The sequence below is a fragment of the Delphinapterus leucas genome, chromosome 12 (genome assembly GCF_059928025.1).
Source record: "Delphinapterus leucas isolate spDelLeu-1000000601 "Yukka" chromosome 12, BTC_Dleu_Yukka2, whole genome shotgun sequence".
Taxonomy (NCBI): domain Eukaryota; kingdom Metazoa; phylum Chordata; class Mammalia; order Artiodactyla; family Monodontidae; genus Delphinapterus; species Delphinapterus leucas.
The window spans coordinates 47,056,749-47,080,796 of NC_143140.1; the positions used below are offsets into that span (position 1 = coordinate 47,056,749).

Genomic DNA, 24,048 nt, shown 5'->3' on the forward strand with positions numbered 1-24,048 from the left:
TCATCAGGGTTCTCACATTTTACAGGACACAAAACTTTAAAAAGGGGAGGGAAAGTTTAATTGTGGATATTTTAGCTAGCCTGGTAGGAGAAATGCAGTAGCAGGTACACTTTATTCGGAGGCTGAAAATTACGTGCCTTGTCTGGGTGTCTTCTATACATGAGGAGCCCTCATCGCCTGCCTCAAGATAGCAGGCTGGACCCGATGTTTTCTAGGGCTTTCCAGCACTAAGATGTATGATGTTGCCTTTTTTTGGAGGGGGAAAAAGGGCCTTCCCAAAGGCTCTGAAGCCATCCCTCATGGTTGGCATTACATTATACTGAAGCACTGAGGCCAGTGCAAACTAACCTCAAATGTGCTAAGAAGCACTACGTATAACATAAGACAATGCTTATGTGAAAGGAGAACAAAAAGCTGGCCTGAAGAGGAAGAAGAGGTTAAGGTGGCAAGTATCCAGGAGATGAGGGAGGGGGAGGGAAGAAAGGAAAGACAGGAGTTAAGGATATGTGGGAAGAAGCAGCATTGATGACCTAGGAAGCCTCATTCAGGCCCCATGAGAAAAGCAGAAGGAAGAGAACACAAAACAGCTCAAGGTTAGCAACTCAGGCTGACAAGGGTCAGAAACTGCAGAATGGAATCCACACCAATGTTTCAGAGTATGGTGGGAATACAGAAGAGGAATGGGTGCAAACCACGAAGCATGAAATCATGGCTCTCCTGTAGGTGGAGAGCACGATACGATAGGCAGTTTAGGAAGTTTGGTGATAAAAATGAAGAAAAACATATTGTTTTACGTTAGGGTGCCCAACTGTCTGGATTTGCCTAGGACCATCCCAGCTTTAGCATTGAAATTCGTGCATTCCAGCAAACCCCTCAGATCCAGGCAAACCAGGACCACTGGTCACCCTAGTTGTTGTAATGATTAGAGTTAATATTTATAGAAGTCATTAGAATAGTGCCTGGCATATAATAAGCACCATAGGTAAGTGTTTGTTATGGTTCTGTTTGAATCATGTAATGAAAATGTACTGTGGCTGTGAAAATGGTATGAGACTTAACATATGGCATTCCTGACTCAGTCTTGCACCGTTCATGTGACTGAGCAGACAGTGAAGTAAAGCAGCACCATCTGCATGGTAAATCACAGGACGTCCTTGTGCAATCTAGCACAGGACAATCAAAACTGCTCTGGTCAGGGGAAATGGGATCTCCTCAGCCACTGAGAGATGCGGTTGGGCAGGGAAGCCAGGACTGGGACTCTCCACAGGACTAGGCCAAGGGTGACAAGCAGGAGGCGTACCCATTCTAGTCTGCCCCCCAACGTGAGCTGTATCTGAGCCAGGATGCCACATGTTCCAGGCAGCACTACCAGTTAATCAGGGATGGCACCCAAGAGGAAACCAATCTGCCATCCCTGGATAAGCTCTGCCAGCCTTAGGGTCTGGAGTTCTCCAAGGGTACTGTTAGGGGGGAGAATGCAGAGAAGGAAGCTTCCATTAGGACATGGCTACCCTGTGGGAAGTTGGCGCCTACCATCAGAGCTCCCCTAGGCAACCCTACATGCTCCCCTGCTATATCTATGCTGGACACCACTGAAACCTTCCAGAGTTAGGGCCAAAAAGAGTGCCAGGCCACAGTAACCTGAGTGCCCGGGTGTCACAGGAAGTATGAGTAAGTGATATGCCGGGAAAGAGGGGTAGCCATCGGCAGGAGTAAATAGCAGCACTGAGAGTTTAAAACTTACCTTTATCACATGCTTTCCAAAAGAAAATTCTGTAAATGTTTGACTCTTTCTTAAAATCAGCTTGGTAAAATGACTGAAATAATTTAGGAAAAGTACATAATTTAGAGAAATAAAATCTAGTTGTATCAAAGTTACTGCTTCAGTTTTTCCAAACCAATGCATATGTAAATAAATCAGGCAAAACTTGGCTCATTTCCCACACCCCAAATATCCTTTACCCTTTTTTTCTCCTGTAGATATTGATCCCATGCAAATTCTTGAACAGGAACTATTATAGGGTCTTCAAATTTGGATGGATAATTACTCTTCAGACTCTAGGTTTCAAAATAGAATAATTATTTTAGAGTAAGTTCTCTTTTAAAGTAGAAATCATTCCCCCCAGTTTTTATGGGGTCTTCAGGAAGTTTTATGCAACATACACCCAAGCCACAGTCTGGCTTAGATACCCCTTGCCAGCTCCCAGAGGCCCCTGTGCTTACCTCCAGTAAGTCCCTCCCCAGGCCATACTAATTGGTCTCTCATCTGAAGAGAATAAGCTCTTTGAGGGTAAAGACTATGTCTTAGTTTCCCACTGGCCTCAATATTTGGTACAGAGTGGACCATCCACACATAGCAACTGCATAAACAAATGTACAAGTGAGTTTATGCCAATAGTTTTGTGACTTGCCATGTTCTTTTAGGACCAGTTTTTCCCTAAATTAAACTCTTACTAAACCTCAGTGGATCTATGGATACTTTTTTTTTTTTTTTTTTTTTTTGCGGTACACGGGCCTCTCATTGTTGTGGCCTCTCCCGTTGCGGAGCACAGGCTCAGGACGCGCAGGCTCAGCGGCCATGGCTCACGGGCCCAGCCGCTCCGCGGCATGTGGGATCCTCCCGGACCGGGGCACGAACCCATGTCCCCTGCATCGGCAGGCGGACTCTCAACCACTGCACCACCAGGGAAGCCCCTCTATGGATACTTTTAACTAAAATAAGTGTTATTGCTTTAATTCACTGACATATGGAGAATGACCAAAAGGATATTGTTGTGGTTATACCCCTTGGGAAAAAGAGAAGTAAATATTAAATGTGTTTTGGTCTAGACATTGAGCATGTATTGACTTAATGTATTTTGTTTTGTCTGTATGAATCAGAGAAAATTCTTACTGGTTAACAACATCTGCCAAAAAAAAAAAGTTTTGGTTCCTGTTATGTTACACTTTGCCTCCTCCTAAAGCAAGGGAAGGCAGTTGAGGCAGTAACAGTGAGGCATCACCTTTCTGAGCAAGTCTGAGAAGTAAATGGACCAACAAGGGAAAAGTGTCATCTGGCCACTTCTGTTGTGGTCTAAGGGGACACTGACTTGGCGTGCTTCATCCAGGGTGGACAGTCCAAGGGGGAGAAAGCCAGGATGTGAGTGTACCCTGCCTTGGGACCAGGGGTAGCAGAAGAGGGCAACAGCAATCTGGCCATTTCCTTCTTAGTCTGCTGTACCCAACCAACAGCTGATGTGTCCTTTTTCTCAATTCCAGCGTCTGTGCTCTGTCTGAGGCAGTCGTGCAGGATGACTGCTGTTTCTGAGGGACCATCTGGAATAACTAATAAGCCCAATAGTTTTCAAATTAAGCATACTTAATCATGCTTTCTTCATAATTTGTTCCAGAAGGGACTACATTATGTAATACTCTTTATAAATCTAAATCTTTCAGTTAATTAGGCATCAGGGATTGCTCACAAGTGATCATGTTGGAAATATATTCAAGGATCCTTTATTAACATAGAACTAACTGAATTTACATTCATATATTTTCGTATTCAAATAGAGCTACGGTAGGCAAAACTTAAGAAAGTGAAAATTAACATTATTAATATAATAAAGACGTTGTTTGCTTGACTTAGTGTCCTCTGCAACAGGGGTTGGCAAACTGTGGCCAGCAGGCCAAAGCTGGACCACTGCCTGTTTTGGTAAGACTTGAGAACTAAGAATAATTTTTAGATTTTTAAACAGTTGAAAAAGAATCACAAGAAGAATCATTTCATGTCCTGTGAAATTATATGCAAGTCCAATTTCAGTGTCCATAATAAAAGTTTTATTGGAAAACCACCATTCATTTACATACTGTCTGTGGCTGCTTTTGCACAAGGACAGAGTTGAATAGTCATGACTGAGAACCTATGGTTCCAAAGGCCTAGTAATTTTATATGTGGACTTTACAGAAAAAAAATATGCCAACGTCTTCTCTACAGTGTGGAGAAAACATGTGCCTTCAGAAAAGGAGCTAAGAAAAACAAGAGAAAAAAAATCCCTCACACTTATTAAATACAATTTGAGCCATATAACTTTGCTGATCCTATCAGCCCAGCTAACACAGTCCATAATTTCTACTTCTTTTAATGATCCATGTATCATTTTCACAGACTTCTTATCACTTGTTCTCTTCATCTTGATGTAAACTTTACCTATTTCACAAATTAGTCACTATTTCCTGACTTGATTTAAATTCAGACTGTAACTCTGTGGACTTGGAGCAGGTAAGAAGTTAGGAATTTCTTAAGATTGATTCTATTTGGGAACATTTTGTTTCAAGTATCCAGCTGGGTACTGTGGGAGATACAGACATGAATAAGGCATTGTCCTGGAGTCTAGTGGGGTTTTGAAGGAGAGAAGCTTGGCATAATCTTACAACAGCATTTCTGGAGCAAACCCCAAAGAAGTGCTGAATTTTACATTTCAACATTTTATACACTTCTACATTTCTCCTGCATTCGGGTTGTAGGAATGCTGCGGCATTACTGACCTGGCCTAATTCTTCCAGTTACTTAAAGTGTTTTTCATTTTACATTGTTCTGCATGTTTACAAAGAAATGTCTGTAGTCTCCAAAGCACTTGTGGGTCATTTGTTAAGAAATCCCATAGGCACCTAATTCAATTGGAATGCAGTGACTGCTATAGAAACGTTAAAGAAAAACAACAAAAACCCTCCCCGAATGAATAGTTTTCAAAAATCAGTTGGGAAAGGAGTTTGTAAAAAAATCAGCTAGTTATATGGTAACATTTTTTTCACAAAGTTTTAAAATCTATAATTTCAGTTAAAAATTAACGTGGGAAGGCCCGCGTGCCGCAAAAAAAAAAAAAAAAAAAAATTAACGTGGGATAAAATGTGTGTTATTCCCAAAAAGGTTCTGAACGATTCCTTCGCTCGGATCTCTCTTTAAAGGTAGCCCTTCTCGAAGTGTAACTCCCGCCTGGACCGGCCCTCGCCCTCTGCACGCAGATATCCATCCAGAGACAGCCCATCCCGGCCGGGACATCCCCTCCCTGAACCTCGACCCCCGCCACTAGGAGGCGCACGACTCGGAAGCGGGACGGGCCTTCCCGCCCTTGTGGTTGTTTCTTCGCGGTTACCTCAGCGGCGCTCTTCGCAATTTGAAAGCTGGAGCTTTTGAAGAGCCCCACCACCTTCACCTGCAGCGGCTGCTCGTGCGGCGTCTGCGAGCTGTTCGCCATGGCTGCGCGCAGGGACTCCTCGGGTCACAAACATAGCGCGTCGCCAGGGCAACCGCGCGGCCCCGCCCCCGCCGCTCGCCGGAAGGAGGGGGCCGGGGGCGGGGCGGTCGGCGAAGGTCCGGCCTTTCCTCAACTTTGTGCCTGTTGCTGTTGAGGCGGTCGAGAGGCTGGAGAGGGCGCGTGGGCGGCCGCCATCAGCGACGAGCTTCGGAGAAAAGGAACAGGGACCCCACGCCTAGCGTGCGTCAGCGTGGTTCGCCGCCGCGGCCCCCCCCCATCCACGGACCTCCTCTGGGACCCCAAGCCCAGGGTCCTCCAGCGCGGTAGTCGCCTCCAGTCAGCGCCTGATTTCACCTCAGATCGCCTTTCCGGGTTGCCGCGCAGCCAGGTTGGGGCCAGCCGGCCGGTTGCCCGGGTAACGCGGGAGTCAGTCCCCGGGCGCCGGCACTTCGGGGCCGCGGCCTTCCCGGGAGAGCGGGAGCAGGGCGACCACCTGTGCGCGGTTCCCCGCGGGGAAGGCCGCCCGCCCGCCTCTGTCCCCAACGCGGCCGTCGCTGCGGAGGCCGAGCCGTCCCGCGCCGCCGAGCGTCCCTGCCATGAAGCCCAACTTCTCCCTGCGACTGAGGGTCTTTAACCTCAACTGCTGGTGAGTGCGCCCGCCGACCCGGGTCTGGGGCCGCCGTCCCCCTCGCCAGAGGCAGGAGGCCTTTCTCACAGCCAGCCCACGGCGCTCCCCTGCCCTACACCCTCGGGGTGCGGGGCAACCCCTACCTCCGGGGCCCGCACCTGGCCCCAGCTCCGTTGCTGCCCCGAGCGCCCCAGCCGTCACCTCCCCTGCGCTTTTCGTCCTCAGGGGCATTCCCTACCTGAGCAAGCACCGGGCCGACCGCGTTAAGCGCCTGGGAGACTTTCTGAACAGGGAGAGCTTCGACCTAGCTCTCCTGGAGGAGGTGGGGCCGCGCGGAGCTGGTGTGGAAGCCCGGCGGGAGTGGGGGCGGCTGGGGCGCGGGCGGGGGCTCCCGCCCTGGGGGAAGGACCGGCAGGTATCGTCACCCCTCCCCTCAGGTGTGGAGCGAGCAGGACTTCCAGTACCTGAGGCAGAAGCTGCTCCCCACCTACCCAGCAGCACACTACTTCAGGAGGTGAGAAGCCCACTGGCCCCGAAGCCTGATCTCAGAGCTGGAGGCCCTTGGCCCTGTCAGCCAGCCCTTCCCCGTGCTTCCTGCGCCCGCCTCCCTCTGCCCCAGCGTCCTCTCTTCTGAGTGTGGGAGCAGGAGAAGGTGGAATGAGGAAGATCTAGCTCTTCAGCTCATCAGATTTATCATCAGGCCATCCTGTCAGCCCACGTAAACGCCGTCTCTTTGAGCTTTGATCTGGGGTGGTACCAGCAGCAGAGGGAGAAAAAGTAGCTGATAAGAGCTGGGAGACAAGGGAGGGGAAGGGGGCTGGGTATTGCTCTCCCTGCTTTTGTGGCTCTTGACTAGGACTTGGCTTTTCAGTGGCATCATTGGCAGTGGTCTCTGTGTCTTCTCCAAACACCCAATCCAGGAATTCACCCAGCACGTCTTCACCCTCAATGGCTACCCCTACATGGTGAGCCTGTCCTCTGACCTCTTCCACCTCCCTTCCCCACCCCGCCGCCCCCTAACACATGGTAAAGGAGGTGGCCTTCCTAGGGCTGCAGGGGATGGGCAGAAAGAGGGTAGCAGTGCCCTGAGTTCCCGCCCCCTCCTGCCTACAGATCCACCACGGCGACTGGTTCTGTGGGAAGGCCGTGGGGCTGCTGGTGCTCCGTCTGGGTGGATTGGTGCTCAACGCCTACGTGACCCATGTGAGTGAGGGCGGCAGTGCTTAAGGCTGGGACAGGCGGCCTGGTCCTGGGAGGGAGAAGATGGGACTCCTCCTTTAGCCAGGCTGCCTTGGGGTGAGGCGTGGCAGCAGGATCTCCTAAGGCCAGTAGGCAAGGTTCACACATATTTTACCAAGCAGCGTGCCAGGTGACAGATGCAAGCTTGATTTACTCCTGCCCTTGGGACCCTCAGTCTCATCTGCAATTATCTCTTCTATCTTGTTCAGCTCCATGCCGAGTACAATCGACAGAAGGACATCTACCTAGCACATCGTGTGGCCCAAGCTTGGGAACTGGCCCAGTTCATCCAGTGTGTGAGCCTGGGCTTGACAGGGGAAGTGGGATGGGGTCCAGGAACTGAGGGTGGCTAAGGCCCCACTTTTAGGGCAGAGCTGGTGAGGGAAGAATTCTGCCTTACCATCTTGGTTCCCCCAGCCACACGTCCAAGAAAGCTGATGTGGTTCTATTGTGTGGGGACCTCAACTTGCACCCAAAGGACCTGGGCTGCCGCCTGCTGAAGGAGTGGACGGGACTGCAGGATGCCTATCTGGAGACTCGGGACTTCAAGGTGAGGACCTGCCTGATTATTTCCCCACCTACACCCTCAGCCTCTCTCCCTCCTCCTTCCCCCTGCATCCTCATTCAAGCCCACTATTCACCTAGGGTCCTGAAGAAGGCTGTACGATGGTACCGCAGAACTGCTACGTCAACCGGCAGGAGCTAGAGCAGTTCCCCTTGGGTATCCGCATCGACTACGTGCTTTATAAGGTCAGGCGTCTCCCTGCAACGTGCCTTCAGCCTCTGTCTCTCTTCATGGCATATCAGCCTATGCTGATTCTTTGTCTAACTAGTCTAGTCTTTATCAGTGGCGGCTGGAGAATGGGATAGCCAGGAACTGGTTCTCTGGGAAAGGCGCTCTCAGAAATTTCTCTCTGGCTCTTTTTCTAGGCGGTGTCTGGGCTATACATCTCCTGTAAGACTCTCAGAACTACTACAGGCCACGAGCCTCACAGCGGCAGCCCCCTCTCCGATCATGAGGCGCTGATGGCTACTCTGTGTGTGAGACACAGCCCCCCCCAGCACAACCCCAGCCCTACCCATGGTGAGTCAGCCCCATCCTTCTCCTTGGCCCTTCCCCATGGGGCAGCCCCATCCCTCCCTCAGACCCTCACTCTCCCTCCCCACTGTCCCGCTTTGTTCTAGGACCAGCAGAGAGGTCTCCGCTGATCAGTGTGCTAAGGGAGGCCTGGACAGAACTGGACCAGGGCATGGCTCAAGGTCGTTGGTGGGCCACCATCGCTGGCTACGTGATTGGTCTAGGGCTTCTTCTCCTGGCGTTGCTGTGTGCCCTGGCGGCTAGAGGAGAGATCAGGGAAGTTGCTGTACTGCTCTGGACCCCCAGTGTAGGACTGGTGCTGGCGGCGGGTGCATTCTATCTCTTCCACGTGCAGGAGGCCAAGGGCTTGTGTCGGGCCCGAGCCGAGCTCCAGCATGTGCTGGGAAGGGCAAGGGAGGCCCAGGACCTGGGCCCAGAGTCCCAGCCAGCCGGGCTCCTGGGGCAGCAGGAGGGAGACAGAGCAGAGGAACAATAAAGCTTAACACTTTGGTGGCGCTGCCTTTTTCCTTGTAGAGGCAGTGATTGGGGCCAAGGGTCGGTGTGATTGTCACAGTGCAGACCTTCAGGCTCCTACACAGCTGCCCTCCCTGCACACTCCCCCACCTCCCCCCTGTAGGCAGCCAAAGTCCTGTTTACGGCAGAAGCTTTTTTATTGTAAACAGTGAGGCCTCTCCCAGGCAGCCCCGATGAACAGGGTGGCACTGTCCTGGGGTGAGGCAGTCTTCCTTGCAGAGAAGAAGACAGGCAGCCTACCCTCTTCTAGCCCTGGGGCCCTGGCCCCGAGGCCAGCTCACTGAGCCTGCGCTCCTCCTGGAAGCGGATGAGGGCATCTCGCTGGTTCACCACGTCCACTAGCTTCCTCAGGACCTGGTCCTCAGCCTGCCGGTCAGCAGCTGTCTTCAGGGTTTCTGAAGGGAGGAGGTGAAACTTACTTAGAGAACAGAGAACGGGGAGGACGGCAGGAGAGGCACAACCTAATCCCGGCCTGTGTGACTTCTACAACCCCAGCTGTTCCCCACTCTGAATTTGGTTTATCAACACTAATGGTTTTCTAGCATTGTTTAGCAGCAACACCACTTTTAAAGGAATCGTGTGTAAAAGCCCAATTATGCAGCTGTGATTGAACTGAAGGCACGGAATGTGGGCCTGGAGCCCCATCCTCTGGCTTCCTGCAGTTCAAGAAGCAATTCAGAAGGCAGTTCAGCCTCAGAGGTACTCAGACTAGAGGACTGTTGCCTGGGCAGTATCTGAGATCACGAGGCTTGTGCAAATACCAGCCTCTCCCCACATCCCACCTACCTTCCCGGTTCATGTAGGTTCGCAGTTCTTGGTCCAGCTGCCACTGTTTCTCCTCCAAGTTCAGCTCCTGCACCCTGTGGGGGGCAGGGATAGAAAAGGCACAGGTGTCTAGGGTGACCGAAGACCTGGCTGTGGGGCCTGACTCACACGCCATTGCCCCCCACACCCCAACTCCGACACCCCTTACGTGATCATGAGCTCAGCCTCCTCGGCCACCAGGCTGTTTTTCTTCTGAACAAGCTGTAGCAACTGTTCTAGCCATAGTGCCTTTTGCTGTTCGGGGGAACCTGACAAGAATGAAGAAGAGGGGCCAGTCAGGCTTCTAAGCGGGGTCACAGGAATCACGGCATGAGGAGCAGAACCTGCTGTGGGCCACAGCCTGGTAGTCTGGGGTCGCTGGGGGTGGAACACAGGGCCAGGAGGCAGAGGTGTCCTAGGATCACTTATCCTCCCTGTCTTCACTCACTGCTCCGGCTCCTCAAAGCCAGCTCCAGCTCCGTGCCCTTGGCCTCCAGCTCCCTCAGGGCAGCCTCGATCTCATTTTGTCGCCGTTGGATGGCCTGAGTACAAGGCAGAAGGCCCAGGAGTCTGCGGATTGCTCAAGAACAGAGTCCCGGAGGAGCTCTGATACCCAGTCTCAGAACTCTGATCCCGTTAGAACCTCCGGGAACCCCTTGGCCGCACCTGAGCCTTGCAGAACCGCTTCATCTCCTCCTCCTTAGCACGGCGCAGCAGAGTCCGACGCCACGTTGGGTAACTGTTCATGGTGCCTGAGTTCTTAGCCAAGTTCCACAGAACCTACGACAGGGTCAGGTGGATAGGGGTTGGGAAAGCTCCATTTGAAAGGGACCAGAAAGACCCTGGGCTGGAAGTGGGATAAGTTCTGATAGAAAAGGTGGAGGCCTAGAGACATGAAAGAGACTGGGTGAGAAGACATTCACAGTCATTTGGGCTCAAGAGGTTGGGTGCTGTGGGTTTCTCCCGGGCAGGGGCCAGGGTATATTTAGTGGATGCATGCTGGTTTGGGCAGAATAGGTGGCCAGGTTCCTCCCACTCACCTGTTCTGTGTCTGAGTCCAACGGCACGTCTTCCTCTGCTTCCTCGTCACTGGAGCAGGGACTCTCTTCTTCCTCCTTCTCCACGGCCACAAGAACTGAGCAGAGAAGTGGATATGGGCTGAGATCCGCAGGACCTCCCTCCCCATTCCCCACATCCCCGTCCAAGAATCCGAATACCACCCTCCCATCCCCACCCTGGGCCAGCAGTTACCTTGAGGGCTCTGGACTGGCATTCCCCAGCCCACAAAGCTTCCCTCTAGGGCCTGGCGGGCCAAGACGGAGCAGCTTCGGGGGGGCTTGGGTGGAGGCTCCATTTCCGGGTCAGGGGTGAGATGAAGGGAGGATAACCGCTGGCGTTCTGGGCTGGAGAGGCGGATCAGCCGACGGGTGGGCTGGCTTGGGACAGGACTGGTCCCCTCCTGAGGGGCCCCGGGAATCGAGGGGCGTGATGGCATGTTATTCTCACTGTGTGTGGGAAGGTCCTAGAAGAGCCACCATATGCTCTGGTCAGTGACCTGCCCAGTGTGGGTTGAGGCAGCCCCTTGAGACAGATTTGGGCCCTGGCGTTCATTCATTTATGCCGTCTACCGAACAGTGTGAGGCAGTGTTCTAGATACTCGGGATTCATCAAGTAAGACAGCACAGAGATCCCTGCCATCATGCAGTTTACACTCTAGTGGAGAACATTCAGTTACCCCCAGCAAAGTCTCGGGCTTAGAGAGCCCTTTCCTCTTTCCCACCCCCCATCCCACACTTCCACAGCTTTTACCTGACTCTCAGGGCCTCTGTTGCTGCTATCCTCTTTGTGGCCTGGCTGGGGCAGGTGCTGGAGGCAGTAAAAATGTCCTGGGAAGGTGGGAGAGGGGAGGAGCCATCTGATGCAGGCAGCCCGGTGAACAGATGTTCAGTTTATCAGGGAAGGTGGGGGTGACAGGCCTCTGCATTGGCTGATAAATTTCTACCAGCCTCCTGGCTTCTCAGAACCCCGCATTTGGGGCTTTGGAGGGGACAGAGGAGACGGAGCTCAGGAGAAGAAAGTGTCATCTTCAGCCTGCTTCCACCTCATGCCCAGCACCCCGGTTCCCCTCCACCTTCAAGCTCCTGGCCCCCCCCAAGCAGGGCCAGACCCAGAGTCCCTCTGAATGCCTCCCAGGCCCACTCACCATCTCCTGGGTGCTGCCCGTAGCCACTTGGCCATAATGTGGCCTCACAGATATGGCAACGGAAGCAGCTCCGGTGGAAGAAATGGCCATTGGCACAGAGGCGTTCCAGGATATAGAGGTGTTCCCCACACAGTGCACACAGATCCTCGGCACTGGCCTGCACCAACCCCCAGGCCGCAGGTCAGCTGGAGTCCAAGGCAGCTGCCAAGTTTTTCCCTTCCCCTCCCTGCCCTTCCAAGGCCTCTGCCTGCAGACAGGGCCCCTGTTCTCACCTCCTGGTATTGGGATGGGGGTGTCACCGGTACATCAGGCTCTGGGACAGGTGGCTCCTCAGTACTTGGGGTCTCAGCCTCTACCTAAAAAGGTAAGTGCTCAGGCCCAGAGGTAGAGGGGCAGGATCAGCTGGGGAGTCCATGTGTACAGATGAATAGAAAGGACTGGAAGGGAAAGGGAGTGAGACTAGGAAGCGAGACTGGATGGTGCGGGGGGAGGTTACAAGGAGCTGGGGTGGCGAGCAAGGCCTGGGGGGACAGGATATGGGAAAGAGTACCTCAGGGAAGGGACTGTCCGGCCCCTGTGTGCATTTACCTCCACACGAGGCTTCTTGCCACCAGCATCCTCCCCATTTCCCTGCAAGAAGTCCTACGTTCTGAGCCCCCAGTTCTCCCCTTCCCCCATTCTGAACATCCTCATCACCCCAGGGATCCCCACAAGGAACCCACTGCCCAGGCCAACCCCACCCAAACTCCCCACCTGGGCCCGGGTCCGTTGCAGGGTCCTCTGCAGTTTGCCAAGGAACAGCACAGCGCTGGCAGTGCCCGGGGAGCCTTGGCTGACTGGGCCTGCTGGGAGAATCAGGGTAGATGGGGGGCCGATACTGTACCCCCCAGAACGGACAGCTATGTGTCAGCCCAGAAGGATAGAGGATACCTCTCCCAGGCTGTCCCATCTCTCTCTGTCTCTCTCTGTCTCTCTCTCTGTCTCTCTGTCTCTCTCTCTCTCACACACACACACACACACACACACACTTCCTCTTCACCCCACCCACCTCCAGGTCACCTGGGTTGTGAGGTGTGCTCTTGAAGGCACTATGGAAGTGGCTGAGGTAGGCAATGAGGCCCAGTGGGTCATTCCCTGCCACCATTGCCTGTGCGGACAACACGGGCGTGATGCCCAGCTCATGCTCTGCCATCTTCAGCGCCCAAGAAGTCGCTTCCAGAGCCCCGACTCCCTGCAGCTCTGAGGGTTCCCTGTGGGGCGTCAGGGAGAAAGGCCAGTGGGAGACCAGAACTTGCCCCATGGAAGGGGGAGAGAGCAGTAGGGGAGGGACATCGGGAAAGGGAGGAGAGGGCATAAAGGGTTTTTATTCTCTGTGCTACATACCCCCCACCCCTCCCATGACAACAGCATCTGGCCTTGGGGGGCTTCTACCACTCACAAAGCTCTCCATATTGAATGCATTTGATTCTCATGGGCAGGCAGAGTCAGGCGGGAAATCTATCTCTAGGGAAGCAAAGTGACTAGAGCAGGATTATTAGCAAGGGGTGGCCTGGGACCCAGCTGGGTGTGCTAACTCCTACACAGTGATCACCCACCATTCCACACTGCCTGGAGAGGGAGGGGCTGTCAGGGACCCCCAAGCCCAATGCCTGACTCACAGCAGGCCGGGCCGCAGCCGGTGCACGAGGGCACACAGAGCCAGCCCATCCACCCAGGAGGAAGACAGGTCAGTGACGTGGACCCCTGGGTACCCAGCCGTCTGCTCCTGGCACCAGTGTAGCAGCTCCTCCTGGGTGGCCACCGACCCTAGGAGAGGAAGCCACGCTGTACTGAAGGCACCGGGGCCTGCAGAGAGAGCCCAGCTGCTGGGTGCGGGGTCTATATGGGAGGGGGAAGCAGGGACCCACGCCTCCTGGGCACCAGCCTAACACTCCCTGTCAGCAGCACCTCCTTCATCCCAGTTTTCCCATTTGAAAAAATCTCTCTGGCAATAAAGTAGGGGAATGAATAGAGTAAAACCACTGCTGGCCACAGAGAGGGCAGCAGGCTATGAGCTGAGGGGCAAGGGAGGCCCAGAGACTAAAAGGAGAGGCAGGTTTGGGGTCTGCAAGGCGGGAAGGGGCAGAACAGCTGAGAAGAGCGCAGCTCCGCTGCCACCCAGCTGCTGCGTTACAGAGGCTGTTGAAGTGCTGAAATACTCCACACAAGTTGGCAAATGGCTGCTGCTGAGCACCCCACTGCCCTGCACTCTCCAGGAGGCCCCAAACATCTTCACCACCCAGCCGTGCTCCAGCACCCTGCTCCCTGCCGCCAGCGTCTACCACTGTTCTGATCATTGGTGCTTGTGCCTCACTGCTTGGTAAATATTTTGGACATGGCCCTGGAGGAAGGCCTGCTCACCAGTGGCCGGCTTTCCTGAGTCTGTCTTGTCACTCATTCTCCGCACAGGCTCCTTGGCCTCCACATCATACAGGTCTCGTACCTAAGGCAGCCCCTTTCAGGTCTCCAGGCAGGCGGACCACACACACCCCGGCCGCCCCCCCAGTCCATGGGGGAGGGGCTGCCTGGGTGGGACTCACCCACAGGGCAGGGACTGGGCAGACCACAGGAGGGAAGGCCTGACCTGGGGTGCAGGAGCTGACCCGGGAAGTCTTGGCGGGCGGTGCCAGGGGTTCTGACCTGACTGGGGGTCACAGCCCGGAGGTTCAGGTTGGGATAGCGGGAGGCTGGGTCCAGCCCATACTGGGCCACATTGCGGTGCATGTTTTCTGGGGATGTCTGTGACAGGAGCTGGTACAAGCTCTCCCTGGGGAGATGAGGGCGGGGTCGGGCACAAGTGGGAGGGCACCATCAGCACCCACCCCTCCAGAAGTGCCAGGCCTTTCCTTCGTTCTCTTTTCTCTACGCCCCCATCTACTCAGCCAGCATCCCCGACCCTACTCCTGACTCTTGTCCTATACCCAGCCCTGCCCCCACCCCGCCCCCCAACTCCCCAATTCAGGCCTCACCTCTCTGCCAACACCTCTAGGGGCCCAGCGCCCTCTGCCCAGCGCTTCACCATCCAGGCGGCGTCAAAGGCTGCCAAGAAGCCCCGGGCCACTCCAGTGCCCAGGGGCCAGAAGGGCTGCAGGGGCAGAAGGACAGGAAACAGCTCAGGGAGAGTCCAACAAGGGTGTCCACGCCCAGATGACCGCAGGGCCATAGCAGAGGGGGCCCTGACACACCAAGCCACCTTCTGCTCCTCCTTACAAGAAGCAGACCTTTTTATACCCCCTCCTTCCCACGAGGCTGCTTCCTCCCCCAGCCAGGGAACCCCTGTGCCTCCTCACAAGGGGTCCGGAGAGTCCCTCCCCAATCAGCGAACACTGACCCCTCACCTCCACCAGGCAGTCCCCAACCAGCCCCAGCAGCAGGCGGGCGCCATGCTTCTCCTGCACCCGAGCAGAGCTCTCTGCCCGCATCATGCTTGTGAAGTCAAAGGCAGAGACGTCGGGCCGCCCGTGGGCATCCTGGGCAAACTCCAGCTTCCCGAGCTTGCCGTGGGTGGCGAAGTCGGCAGCTGCCCGAGCAAAGCGCTGCAAAGCCTCGGGCGCCACATTGGCGCTGCCCAGCAGCCGGTCTGTCTCCGGCCAGTCCTATGTGGCCAACAGATCAGAACCAGCAGGGTCAGTTGGGCCATCACATCCCCTTAGGTGTAGAAGGTACACATCCTGAGGCCCCAGGAACGGGCTTCCCCAGACTACACAGCAGTTGAAGGCTGAGCTGGGAGGAGAATTTGAATGTCCAGCCTCCCACGCTCGAGCCCTGTCCTCAACTCTCAGCCTGCCGCTCGCTGGGGGTCCCAGGTCCCACCCTGCCTCCAAGGCCCAGTATCATTACTGTTACCATACATCTGCTTTGGACAAGTCACTGAACTTCTCAGAGCCTGTTTCCCCATCATTTAGAGATAACGTACCTAACTTCTCAAGGTACTCGTGTGGATTAGGTGAGAAAATGAACATAAAGCTCTCAACAAAGTACCTATCACATAGTAGGTGTTCAACTAGTTCATTCAGCAACTACTTTCAGGGTGCTTACTACATAGCAGGCACCATTCTAGGCACTGGGAATCATCAGTAAACAAAAGATGGACAAAACCCCTGCCCTCATGGAGCTTACATTGTGTAGTCCTGTGGCTGGTATAAGGTGTTTAGCCCAGAATGTGATTCAGGTTGCCACGTAAGTCCCAGGGGAGAAGAGCTTATCGAGGTGGAGGAAGTGCCATCGCAGAGAGGATGGACTCCCTCCACACCCAGGGAGAGACTGTGTCCAGGCCTGGCCCCTACCTCCCAGGGCCCACCACCCAGCCCCTCCCTGCCTGGGCCCAGGCCCCACCTGACGCAGCACCCCCAGCCGTAGCAGGCACTGCTTCTTGGCTGTCATCACAAAGTAGTGGGTGTCATCCTTGTAGTACACGATGTTCTCCAGATCAATGCCTGTGGGGATAGGGCAGGGTACAAGGAACGTGCCTCGTCATCATGTGTCACCTCTCCAAATACCCCAGCCATGCTTGACCTCTGAGAGCTGGGATCACAGCTCAGCCTGCAGCGGCACCTCTACCCACACACACACAGGGGGGGCCCATGAGTTCTGGTGGCACAGCGGACCATCTGTCCCAGGCCCAGGAGGCCTAAAGGTGTGGAGCAAAGTGAGAAACTTGGGTGGGGTGGCAGCTGGGAGATGTGCACCACATAGTCCACAGGCTTGCAGAGGACAGCCTGGCTTCTCCGACCGGCATGTGCACACTCCAGGGGGCGTGGCAGTGCGAAGCCAAAGGAACCATAGGGCATCTTCTGGAAGTACCACTTTCATTTTAAATATACAGCATTTTGTTTTGCTTTGTTTTTTGAATTTTATTTTATTTTTTATACAGCAGGTTATATAGCATTTTTATATTAAAGCATATGTAAAGAAGCACAAAGCAAAATCCCATGCATTTTGCGAGAGATTTCTAAGACTCGTCATGCTGGGTGGCTGAGTGGGGCTGTGGCTGCTGAATCCCTGGGGGCTCAAGTTCTTTGCTGCCAAGACCACAAAGATGGAAAAGTACGGGATTCCTTGGACTGTGGACAGGTCTGAGAGGGAGAGGTGGGAGGCAGGCCACAGTGAGGCACGAGGAGGGCAAACCCTGTGAGGGTGGTCCTGACCTGTGGCTTTAAGCAGGCTCTGGAAGAAGCTCTGGTTGTAGATCCTGGCCACGCCGCTGATCTCGGGCACCTGTGTCTCTTCCACCGTGCGCCCGTTCACAAAGTTGGCCGTGATGCCAATGGCCAGTTTGCCACGCATTTCTCGCACTGTGAAGCCTAGAGGTGGGGACAGGGGGGTGGTGGCAGGAGGACGACTGGTGTAACAGCCTAGAAAGGCCCACAAGGAGCTCAAGATGCTGGCTTCTTCGAGGGAAGGGATCACTCACCTTCAGGGACGAATTTACCTCCAGCTGCAGAGATGAGGACATCAAATTCATAGTTGGCCAGTTGGGCTGGGGGGCTGGGCTGGAGCTGGGCACGCCAACCACTCCCTGGGGCAGAGGGTGTGAGCGGCACAAAGGTGTGGAAATCTGAAGGGGCCCCTGTATTCCCAGGACAATCCAGTGAAATAATTAAGTAAACGTTTAAAGGGCTTTATGGTTTAGAAAGCAATGACACACTATCAAATTACACCTTCACAACAGCCATGGAAAGTAGATAAGGAAAAAAATACTTGGGGGTCCTCAGGAGCAGAGAAGTACTTACCCTTTCTGGGAGGGGGCTGAAGGCCAGTGAAAGTGACACCCCAGTGAATTTCCACCCCCAGCAGTAATGCAACTTTCAACAAAAGCAGCTGAAGTTGCCGGATGCCTGGAAGGGAGAGGACATTAGGAACAGGGACCCCAGGTTCCCCAGCCTTCCCAAGCACCAGTGTGTTCCTGATCAGAGCCGGAGAAGGTCTTAGAGATCACTCAGTCCAACTGCCCATTTTACAGGTGAGGGCCCTGAGTCCTGAAAGCCGCCTGGCTGAAGTGAATCTTATCCACCCTGCCTCTTGGCCGGCCCAGCAGCAGCCCCCCGACCCCCTCCACTGGCCTGTCTCTAGGCCCAGGCTCACCCGCCCCTCCAGGCCACCACATGGTGCTCACTGATGTGGTCCAGGGAGCCTGTGCAGAAGCGCCCGTAGAACTTCTTGGCGCCGAGTGCCCGAAGGTCATGGATGGTGAAGGGCCAGAGGTGGAGCACGTTGTGACGAGAGAACTTGGTGCGCTTTTCCACCAGCACCACTCGGGCCCCAAGCATCGCCAGCTCCACAGCAGCCCGCAGCCCACAAGGTCCAGCACCCACCACCAGGCACTGCGAACACACAAGGCAGCATCGGCATGGCATCTGGCCGCTCCTCTGACTCCCCCCACTCTCCAGGCCCCATCCCAGGCACCGGGTACCCACCTTAGTGCTGGTGCAGGCCCGGCCCTGCTGGTAGACAGGCTGGCTTGCTCTCTTGTCCAGCTTGGCCCACAGCGACTTGGCACTCCAGTAGTTGAGCTGGGCCTTGATCTTGTGGTACTGGGGCAGCCCCCCACCGGGCTCCAGCCCCAGGGCCCTGCATAGCCCCTGGAAGCTGCTCAGCACATCCTGGCACAGCTGGGCCTGCAGGACGCTCTCAAAGTGGGCATGCGCTGGGTTGATGGAGGTGGGTGAGGCCATGGAGACCTCGGAGGCTCCCAGGGAGAGGCAGGGGCACGTGGCTGCTGGAGAGAAGGAAGGAAGAGAAGGGAAGAGGCTGGAGAGAGGAGGAAGGGAAAAGAAGGGGAGGAGAAGAAAGTCTGGTATCCCCAGGGAGCTCCAGGTCCAACCCTGATGGGCTCTGCTCCTCACTGCCAGCTGCTCCAGAGACAACTGCTATCCCTTCCACTCCAAGTGCAATTTGCCAAATTTGGAAATGAAAAATCAGCAGTCCTGGGCACAGATGGCACACGGAAAGCCGGGGAGCCTCCAGCTCAGCCTTCTTGCTCAGGGATCTCCAAGCCCTGCTCCATCTCTGGGGCCCAGGGGACAGGAATTCTTACCCTGCCTTCTCGGGGCCCTGGAAGCAGAGCACGGGGAATTTCTCGGATGTGAAGAGGGCAGGGTGCCCAGGAAGAGAGCTTTCCGTGCAGTACAGACAGGGACAGATCTAACACCGGAAACCCCAGCTGCTAGGCACACGTACTGCCCTATCTCACCCCAAGCCTCCCTGTGCCCAGCACCCTCGAGGGACTCAGTGTGACGCTGGGTGTGGGGTGCATCTTATGCCAGGGGCAAAGTTCTCCTCCTTAGCGCTGCTCATTGCCTCACCACGGGGAGGAGATGGTCTCTAACCCTGTAGGTTCCACTTCCCACCACCAAAATACTGCAAGGAACAGCCCCAGGATGTTGCATCTGACTGAGTAACACACAACTGGGTCTATTTCTGACTCACTGTGGTCAAAATACTTCCCTTGTGACTTGCCACTGCTCCAGTGGGCCACAGTACGGTTGGGGGACTGCGGGGGCGACAGTGCAGCAGGGTTCGCCCCTCCCAGTTTCCTCTCACTCCCATCGACGCCCCACCCCATCCCTGCATGCTCTCCCAGGAATCTCCCGAAACAAGGCCTCCCTTTGTCCCCTTCTCCCTCGCTCGGGCCCCCACGCAACTTGAGGGGTGTTGGAGAGAGCTTTCTCACGCTGGGACCCGGAGGAATCAGAGGGCACGGGGATTCCTGGAGAATTGCCCACGGGGGAGTTCGAGTAGGAGGGTGGCACTCATGGGGGGAGATCCTTGGGCTGATCCCCCTCACGCTGCTCGGTCGCCTCACCGGCCCCTGCCCGAACCCAGCGGCCGGGCCGAAGCAGGAGATGAAAATCGCCGCCGCAGGTCACCTGGATGGGGGCGGACGGAACGTCAAGAAGGGCGAAGGTCTCTCTTAGGGGGTGGGAAGGAGGAAGACCTCGGCGAAGTGGGGAGAGGGGGGACCCAACCTGGAAACACCAGGACAAATAATGTGCGAGGGGTGGACCGGTCTGGAAGGATGGAAAGGGAGCTGGACCACTGGCAGCGAGTGTCTGGGGTACTCACACTCTAGACCGTACAGTTTGGAGAGGGGCTGAGCAGGGCGGAGGTGCAGAGAGACGGGCCGGACCGGCCAGGCGGAATTCAGGAGCGCCGCGAGCCACATTTCCCCGGAGGCGCATCCCTACTCCTACCCCGGGCCTCCGCGGGCGGGGGCCGCACATTTGGCGCAGCTGGACAACTTACCCGGGGTCTCGGGAGCCCGTAGGGGCCGCTTCCTGCCAGGCGGGCGTCCCAGTCCGGCGGGTTGGGGGACGGGGACGGAGGAAGGGAGATGGAGGAGGCGCAGACCAAGAGCCGGGATTGCAGGGCAGCACGCAGTGTGTAGGCTCCCGCACCAGGGCACGCAGCCCGCAGAGGCTTTATTCGCGCCTCATTAGCATCTCATTACCCGGCGTTTCCCGGCTGGGGGCAGCCAAGGGCCCGCCCATGGCTGCAGGGTGGTGCCCGAGGGCGTGGCGCAGCCGGCGCCGCTTCCCGCTTGAGGGCCGAAGACCCGGGCCCCGCCTGGTGGGGGCCAATGAGAAGCGGGTCGGAGGCATCCGGAGCCCTACTGCGCACACGCGGCCTCTGGCTCCTTCTCAGAGACTGCGCCTGAAAGCTAGCGCTTCCCGGGAGGGCGAGGCCACCCGCCCTTGCGCAGTACGTACTGCGCGGCCGCCCCCCGAGAACTGGGCGGAGGGGGCGCTCGGACTGGGCAAGAAGTTTGCAGAAGCTGTTGGATCCGTAGGTAGCATCTGCGTCCTCCTCACCTCTCCTACCAGGAGATCCACGGCCCGGGCGCCCCACGATGGATCCAAGCTCGGGGTCCGCCTCCCCTGCAACCAGTCTGCCTCTAGACCCGGGCTGCGGGCAACCGGCACGGATTTAGAGCCCTGGGAACTCGGCAATCTGCAGCTTCCACAGCGGCATGAGTGAGCGGGCAAGAGGGTCTTGGGCGTGAGGGTATTAGACCGGCGGAAATGAGAGGGGTGTTTGGGTGAGAGGCTAGTTCCCCAATATTCAAGAATGCCTTGGAGAAAGGACCCACAGAGCTGTCAGTGCTGAAAAGGGCTTGAGAGACCTTTGGGATCAACTTCCTCATATTCCCCATAAGGAAACAGCTGAATGTGAAGGTACTCTTCCAAGGTCATTCAACTAGTTAATATTAATAAAACATCAATCTCATTTGTTAAGCATCTACCATGAATATTACCTTAATCTCAGTGATCACATGAGTCCCACTTTACTGAAAAGGAAACCGAGGGTCACAGAGGTTCTGTGACCCGCAACAAAGTTACACAGCAAGTGGCAGAGCTGGTATGGAACCCAGGTCTATCTGGACTCCACTACACCAGTGTTGATCCAATGTGACAAATGAAAGGCTGGCATCGTAAGAAGCTGTTTCTTGTTTAGAGAAAGTGACATAATAAACACTAACAAAACAGAGGAATGAATGGGAGGGTCCTCCCCTTGAGATCCAGGGACAGAAAAAAAATGGTTACCCTATGGCTCTTCCCTTCTCTTTATTCTCACTTTGCATTTTGTCTGGAAACCCTCTGAGAACAAGCAAGACCTGTATACTTATACTGCTCCCAGCTTGAGCTGAGAAGCAGGCAGGGAAGGGGAAATGCCTGCTCTCTGCCAGGAGAGGCCTGAATTCAGCCAGGTCAGGCTCAGGAAACTAGGACAGCCTCCCAGTTGGACCCATTCTAGCTCTTGAGTATGACTAGTTGAGTATGACTAGTTATTTGGCTTGAAATCAATTTGCCAAATATCAGACACACCTATATTTAAACACATAGTGTAAGAAGGGTTCTAAAGTCCAGTCTGAATGGGTTACCAGGCTTTTAGAATCACTCCATTTCCCTTTCATTAGCTGATGGTAAGTAAGCAGCTGCTCTGATTTAGTGGATTAGCTGAGGCCCAGCAGGGGCCCTTGACTCAGTGACTTGCGGTCTCAGCCAAACAGGGTTATGTGGCTCTCTGAATGGCAGATGGTAAAATTTGTCTTTAAAAAAGATCACAGAACAATAATGACTTCATCAGTGCTTAAAAAACGGCTGACTTGGGAGTTTCACTTTATGTTAATTAAAGATACACAGTGGAGCAAAGATCAATGGGGAATATATTGGTTTGTAATCTAGAAGATCTGGCCAGATGCCAGCTTTGCTTCATACAAATTTACGTAACCTTGAAAAGTCACCAACCACCATGCTTCAGTCTTAAATCTAAACGGAGGGAGTTTAATTACTCAACCTCATCAACCCATTTTGATTCTAAAATCCTATTATTCAATGTTGGTGACTCTAAGAAATGTATAGTCCAGAAGGCCCAAAACAAGTTCTATTTAGATTTTCTTCAAAAAAAAAAAAAAGACCTCTAATAAAACTAAAAGAATAAATTATTATTTATCTACAAGTGTTTCTCTTCTTAATTAGAATCTTGAGTCATGATCCACATTATATGTGTATATGAAACTAAAAATACTGGCACAAACACACTGGCTAATTCATATTGGGTCAAATAAGTGGTTGATACATGCAAAGTCAGTTTGTGGTTTTTTGGTCATGCGGCACAGCTTGTGGGATCTTAGTTCCCCGACCAGGGATCGAACCCAGGGCCTTGGCAGTGGAAGTGCCGAATCCTAACCACTGGACTGCCAGGGAATTCCACAAATAGTTTTAATAGAATCACATTCTAGGGCTTCCCTGGTGGCGCAGTGGTTGGGAGTCTGCCTGCTAATGCAGGGGACACGGGTTCGAGCCTTGGTCTGGGAGGATCCCACATGGTGCAGAGCAACTAGGCCCGTGAGCCACAACTACTGAGCCTGCGCATCTGGAGCCTGTGCCCCGCAACAGGAGAGGCCGCGATAGTGAGAGGGCTGCGCACCGCGATGAAAGAGTGGCCCCCGCTTGCCACAACTAGAGGAAGCCCTCGCACAGAAACGAAGACCCAACACAGCAAAAATAAATAAATTAAGCTCCTACCCCCATCTTCTTAAAAAAAAAAAAAAAAAAGAATCACATTCTAATGTTTTTGCAAATAATCACTCCAGCAGTGGCCTAGGTCAAAAACCTGAGCCATTAAAACAGGATCCCTTTCCTCTAATCCACATCATGTTCTGTCTTCCTGCAATGCCACCCTTACTTCACCTCCTAACCTTTCATCTCCTGGGCCTGGAGTCGGAAACTAGATCCCTAGCACTGCAGGTGACGGTTCTAAGCCACCCTATATATGACTTTACACCTGTAGGTCAGCGTGTTCAAATACCACAGCCATGGTCCTGGGTCAGGAGCCATGGCTGCAGTGTAACCAGGCAGACACAGCTCCTAATGTAAAAATAATTATCAGCTGAGACCAAAGTGTAGCGTGCTGTGGACAGATATGAAAGTGTGGCTTGATTGAGATCAGAGGGTCAGGGAGGATTAGAGGGTGAGGAAGCAACACTTGAACTCAATTCTGACAGATGTGCAGACGTTAGTGAGACAGAGAGTAGGGGGCAGAAACCTTTCAAGCCTGAGAAACTGCCTGCCTTAAAGCCTAAGGCAGAAAGTTGCTGGGTATGTTTGGGGAACAGCCAGGAAGACAGTGTGGTTGGAAGTGAGAATGGGGAAGGGACCCAAGAGGAAAATGGGTTGGGGATTTTATTCTGAGTGCAGTGCGAAACTGTAGGATTGTAAGCAGAGCAGAGATAACGATCGTGTTTGCACTAATAACATGATATCCACGCACTTAGCAAGGCACTCTGCTTGATGCTAAGGGCACAATGGTAAGCCCAGATAGATCACCATTTCCAGCAGAGAAAGGGGTGCGGGAGGGGAAGAAAGGCAGGCCTTGGCAGGAGTCCAGGCAAGAGGATATGGTGATGGTGTAGCACTTGGGATTGAGAAGTGGATGGACTCAAAATATAGTTTGAGATGAAACTGACATAACTTGATGACGGATTGGGAGTGGGGGTGAGGAGGGGCCCATCAAGAGTGACTCCCAGCCTTCTTTCTTGGCTGATAAGAGAGAATCGAAAATTTCAGTTTCTCATTCTTTCTTACCCTTCCCTGCAACTTTATCCTCTATATGCCGCTTTTTATTCAAATACCTTCCCCAGAAGTCAAAGTGTGATGATTGCACAGACTCTGAGATAACACAAGCGACAAAGGTTAAAAATACAAATATGTTCAAGATCTGTTTACTTTCCCATACTTTTGTTATGAGAGTACTTTCATACTTCAAACATTAAGATTATAGGAAAATC

The 24,048-nt window shown here is 54.1% G+C and overlaps 3 protein-coding genes across 13 annotated transcripts in view; 1 reads left to right on the forward strand and 2 right to left on the reverse strand.

The window, feature by feature from the left end:
• PPIL6 (peptidylprolyl isomerase like 6) overlaps nt 1-5,445 on the reverse strand; it is a 34,754-nt gene extending 29,309 nt beyond the window's left edge. The window contains exons 1-2 of the mRNA XM_022554144.3: nt 5,133-5,445; nt 1,963-2,058 (exon numbers count right to left, since the gene is read on the reverse strand). Coding sequence (XP_022409852.1) covers nt 1,963-2,058; nt 5,133-5,234 — 198 coding nt within the window. The 5' untranslated portion in view covers nt 5,235-5,445. The remainder of the gene's footprint in view (nt 1-1,962; nt 2,059-5,132) is intronic.
• Nucleotides 5,446-5,772: 327 nt separating this feature from the next.
• Nucleotides 5,773-8,689, forward strand: SMPD2 (sphingomyelin phosphodiesterase 2). 2 transcript variants are annotated; one of them, XM_022554131.3, is made up of 10 exons: nt 5,773-5,880; nt 6,088-6,184; nt 6,300-6,376; nt 6,734-6,827; nt 6,976-7,065; nt 7,311-7,393; nt 7,519-7,651; nt 7,747-7,851; nt 8,032-8,185; nt 8,287-8,689. In XM_022554131.3, the coding sequence occupies exons 1-10, from the start codon at nt 5,831-5,833 to the stop codon at nt 8,673-8,675; spliced, it is 1,272 nt and encodes a 423-aa protein (XP_022409839.1). In that variant the 5' UTR covers nt 5,773-5,830; the 3' UTR covers nt 8,676-8,689. The 2 variants fall into 2 exon arrangements, with proteins under 2 accessions (XP_022409839.1, XP_089778056.1); XM_089921930.1 differs by lacking the exon at nt 6,976-7,065.
• A 137-nt stretch (nt 8,690-8,826) lies between these two features.
• On the reverse strand, nt 8,827-20,373 carry MICAL1 (microtubule associated monooxygenase, calponin and LIM domain containing 1). Of its 10 annotated transcripts, none has more exons than XM_030760313.2 (26): nt 20,004-20,373; nt 19,403-19,627; nt 18,176-18,474; nt 17,875-18,082; nt 17,492-17,596; nt 17,173-17,277; nt 16,907-17,062; nt 16,095-16,195; nt 15,098-15,355; nt 14,729-14,844; nt 14,400-14,526; nt 14,121-14,202; nt 13,379-13,526; nt 12,780-12,970; nt 12,474-12,565; nt 12,309-12,350; nt 11,993-12,076; nt 11,721-11,877; nt 11,327-11,403; nt 10,769-11,039; nt 10,558-10,652; nt 10,184-10,297; nt 9,966-10,059; nt 9,687-9,786; nt 9,500-9,573; nt 8,827-9,108 (listed from the first exon to the last, which is right to left on the reverse strand). In XM_030760313.2, exons 3-26 carry the CDS (start codon nt 18,431-18,433, stop codon nt 8,960-8,962), a joined length of 3,204 nt encoding a protein of 1,067 aa, XP_030616173.2. In that variant the 5' UTR covers nt 18,434-18,474; nt 19,403-19,627; nt 20,004-20,373; the 3' UTR covers nt 8,827-8,959. The 10 variants fall into 10 exon arrangements, with proteins under 10 accessions (XP_030616173.2, XP_022409792.2, XP_022409816.2 ...); XM_022554084.3 differs by having other exon boundaries at nt 18,176-18,477; XM_022554108.3 differs by lacking the exon at nt 19,403-19,627.
• Nucleotides 20,374-24,048: the final 3,675 nt, after the last annotated feature.

Excerpts from the sequence above, each read along its gene's own strand:
- MICAL1 (XM_022554108.3), bottom strand. The coding sequence starts at position 18,433 with ATGGCCTCACCCACCTCCATCAACCCAGCGCATGCCCACTTTGAGAGC. Across the intron at positions 14,527-14,728 it reads CTAGAGGTGTTGGCAGAGAG|GGAGAGCTTGTACCAGCTCC; the intron begins GTGAGGCCTGAA and ends TCATCTCCCCAG. Across the intron at positions 9,574-9,686 it reads GAGGCTGAGCTCATGATCAC|GGTGCAGGAGCTGAACTTGG; the intron begins GTAAGGGGTGTC and ends TGCCCCCCACAG.
- SMPD2 (XM_022554131.3), top strand. The coding sequence starts at position 5,831 with ATGAAGCCCAACTTCTCCCTGCGACTGAGGGTCTTTAACCTCAACTGC. Across the intron at positions 6,185-6,299 it reads ACCTAGCTCTCCTGGAGGAG|GTGTGGAGCGAGCAGGACTT; the intron begins GTGGGGCCGCGC and ends CCCTCCCCTCAG. Across the intron at positions 7,394-7,518 it reads GAACTGGCCCAGTTCATCCA|CCACACGTCCAAGAAAGCTG; the intron begins GTGTGTGAGCCT and ends TGGTTCCCCCAG.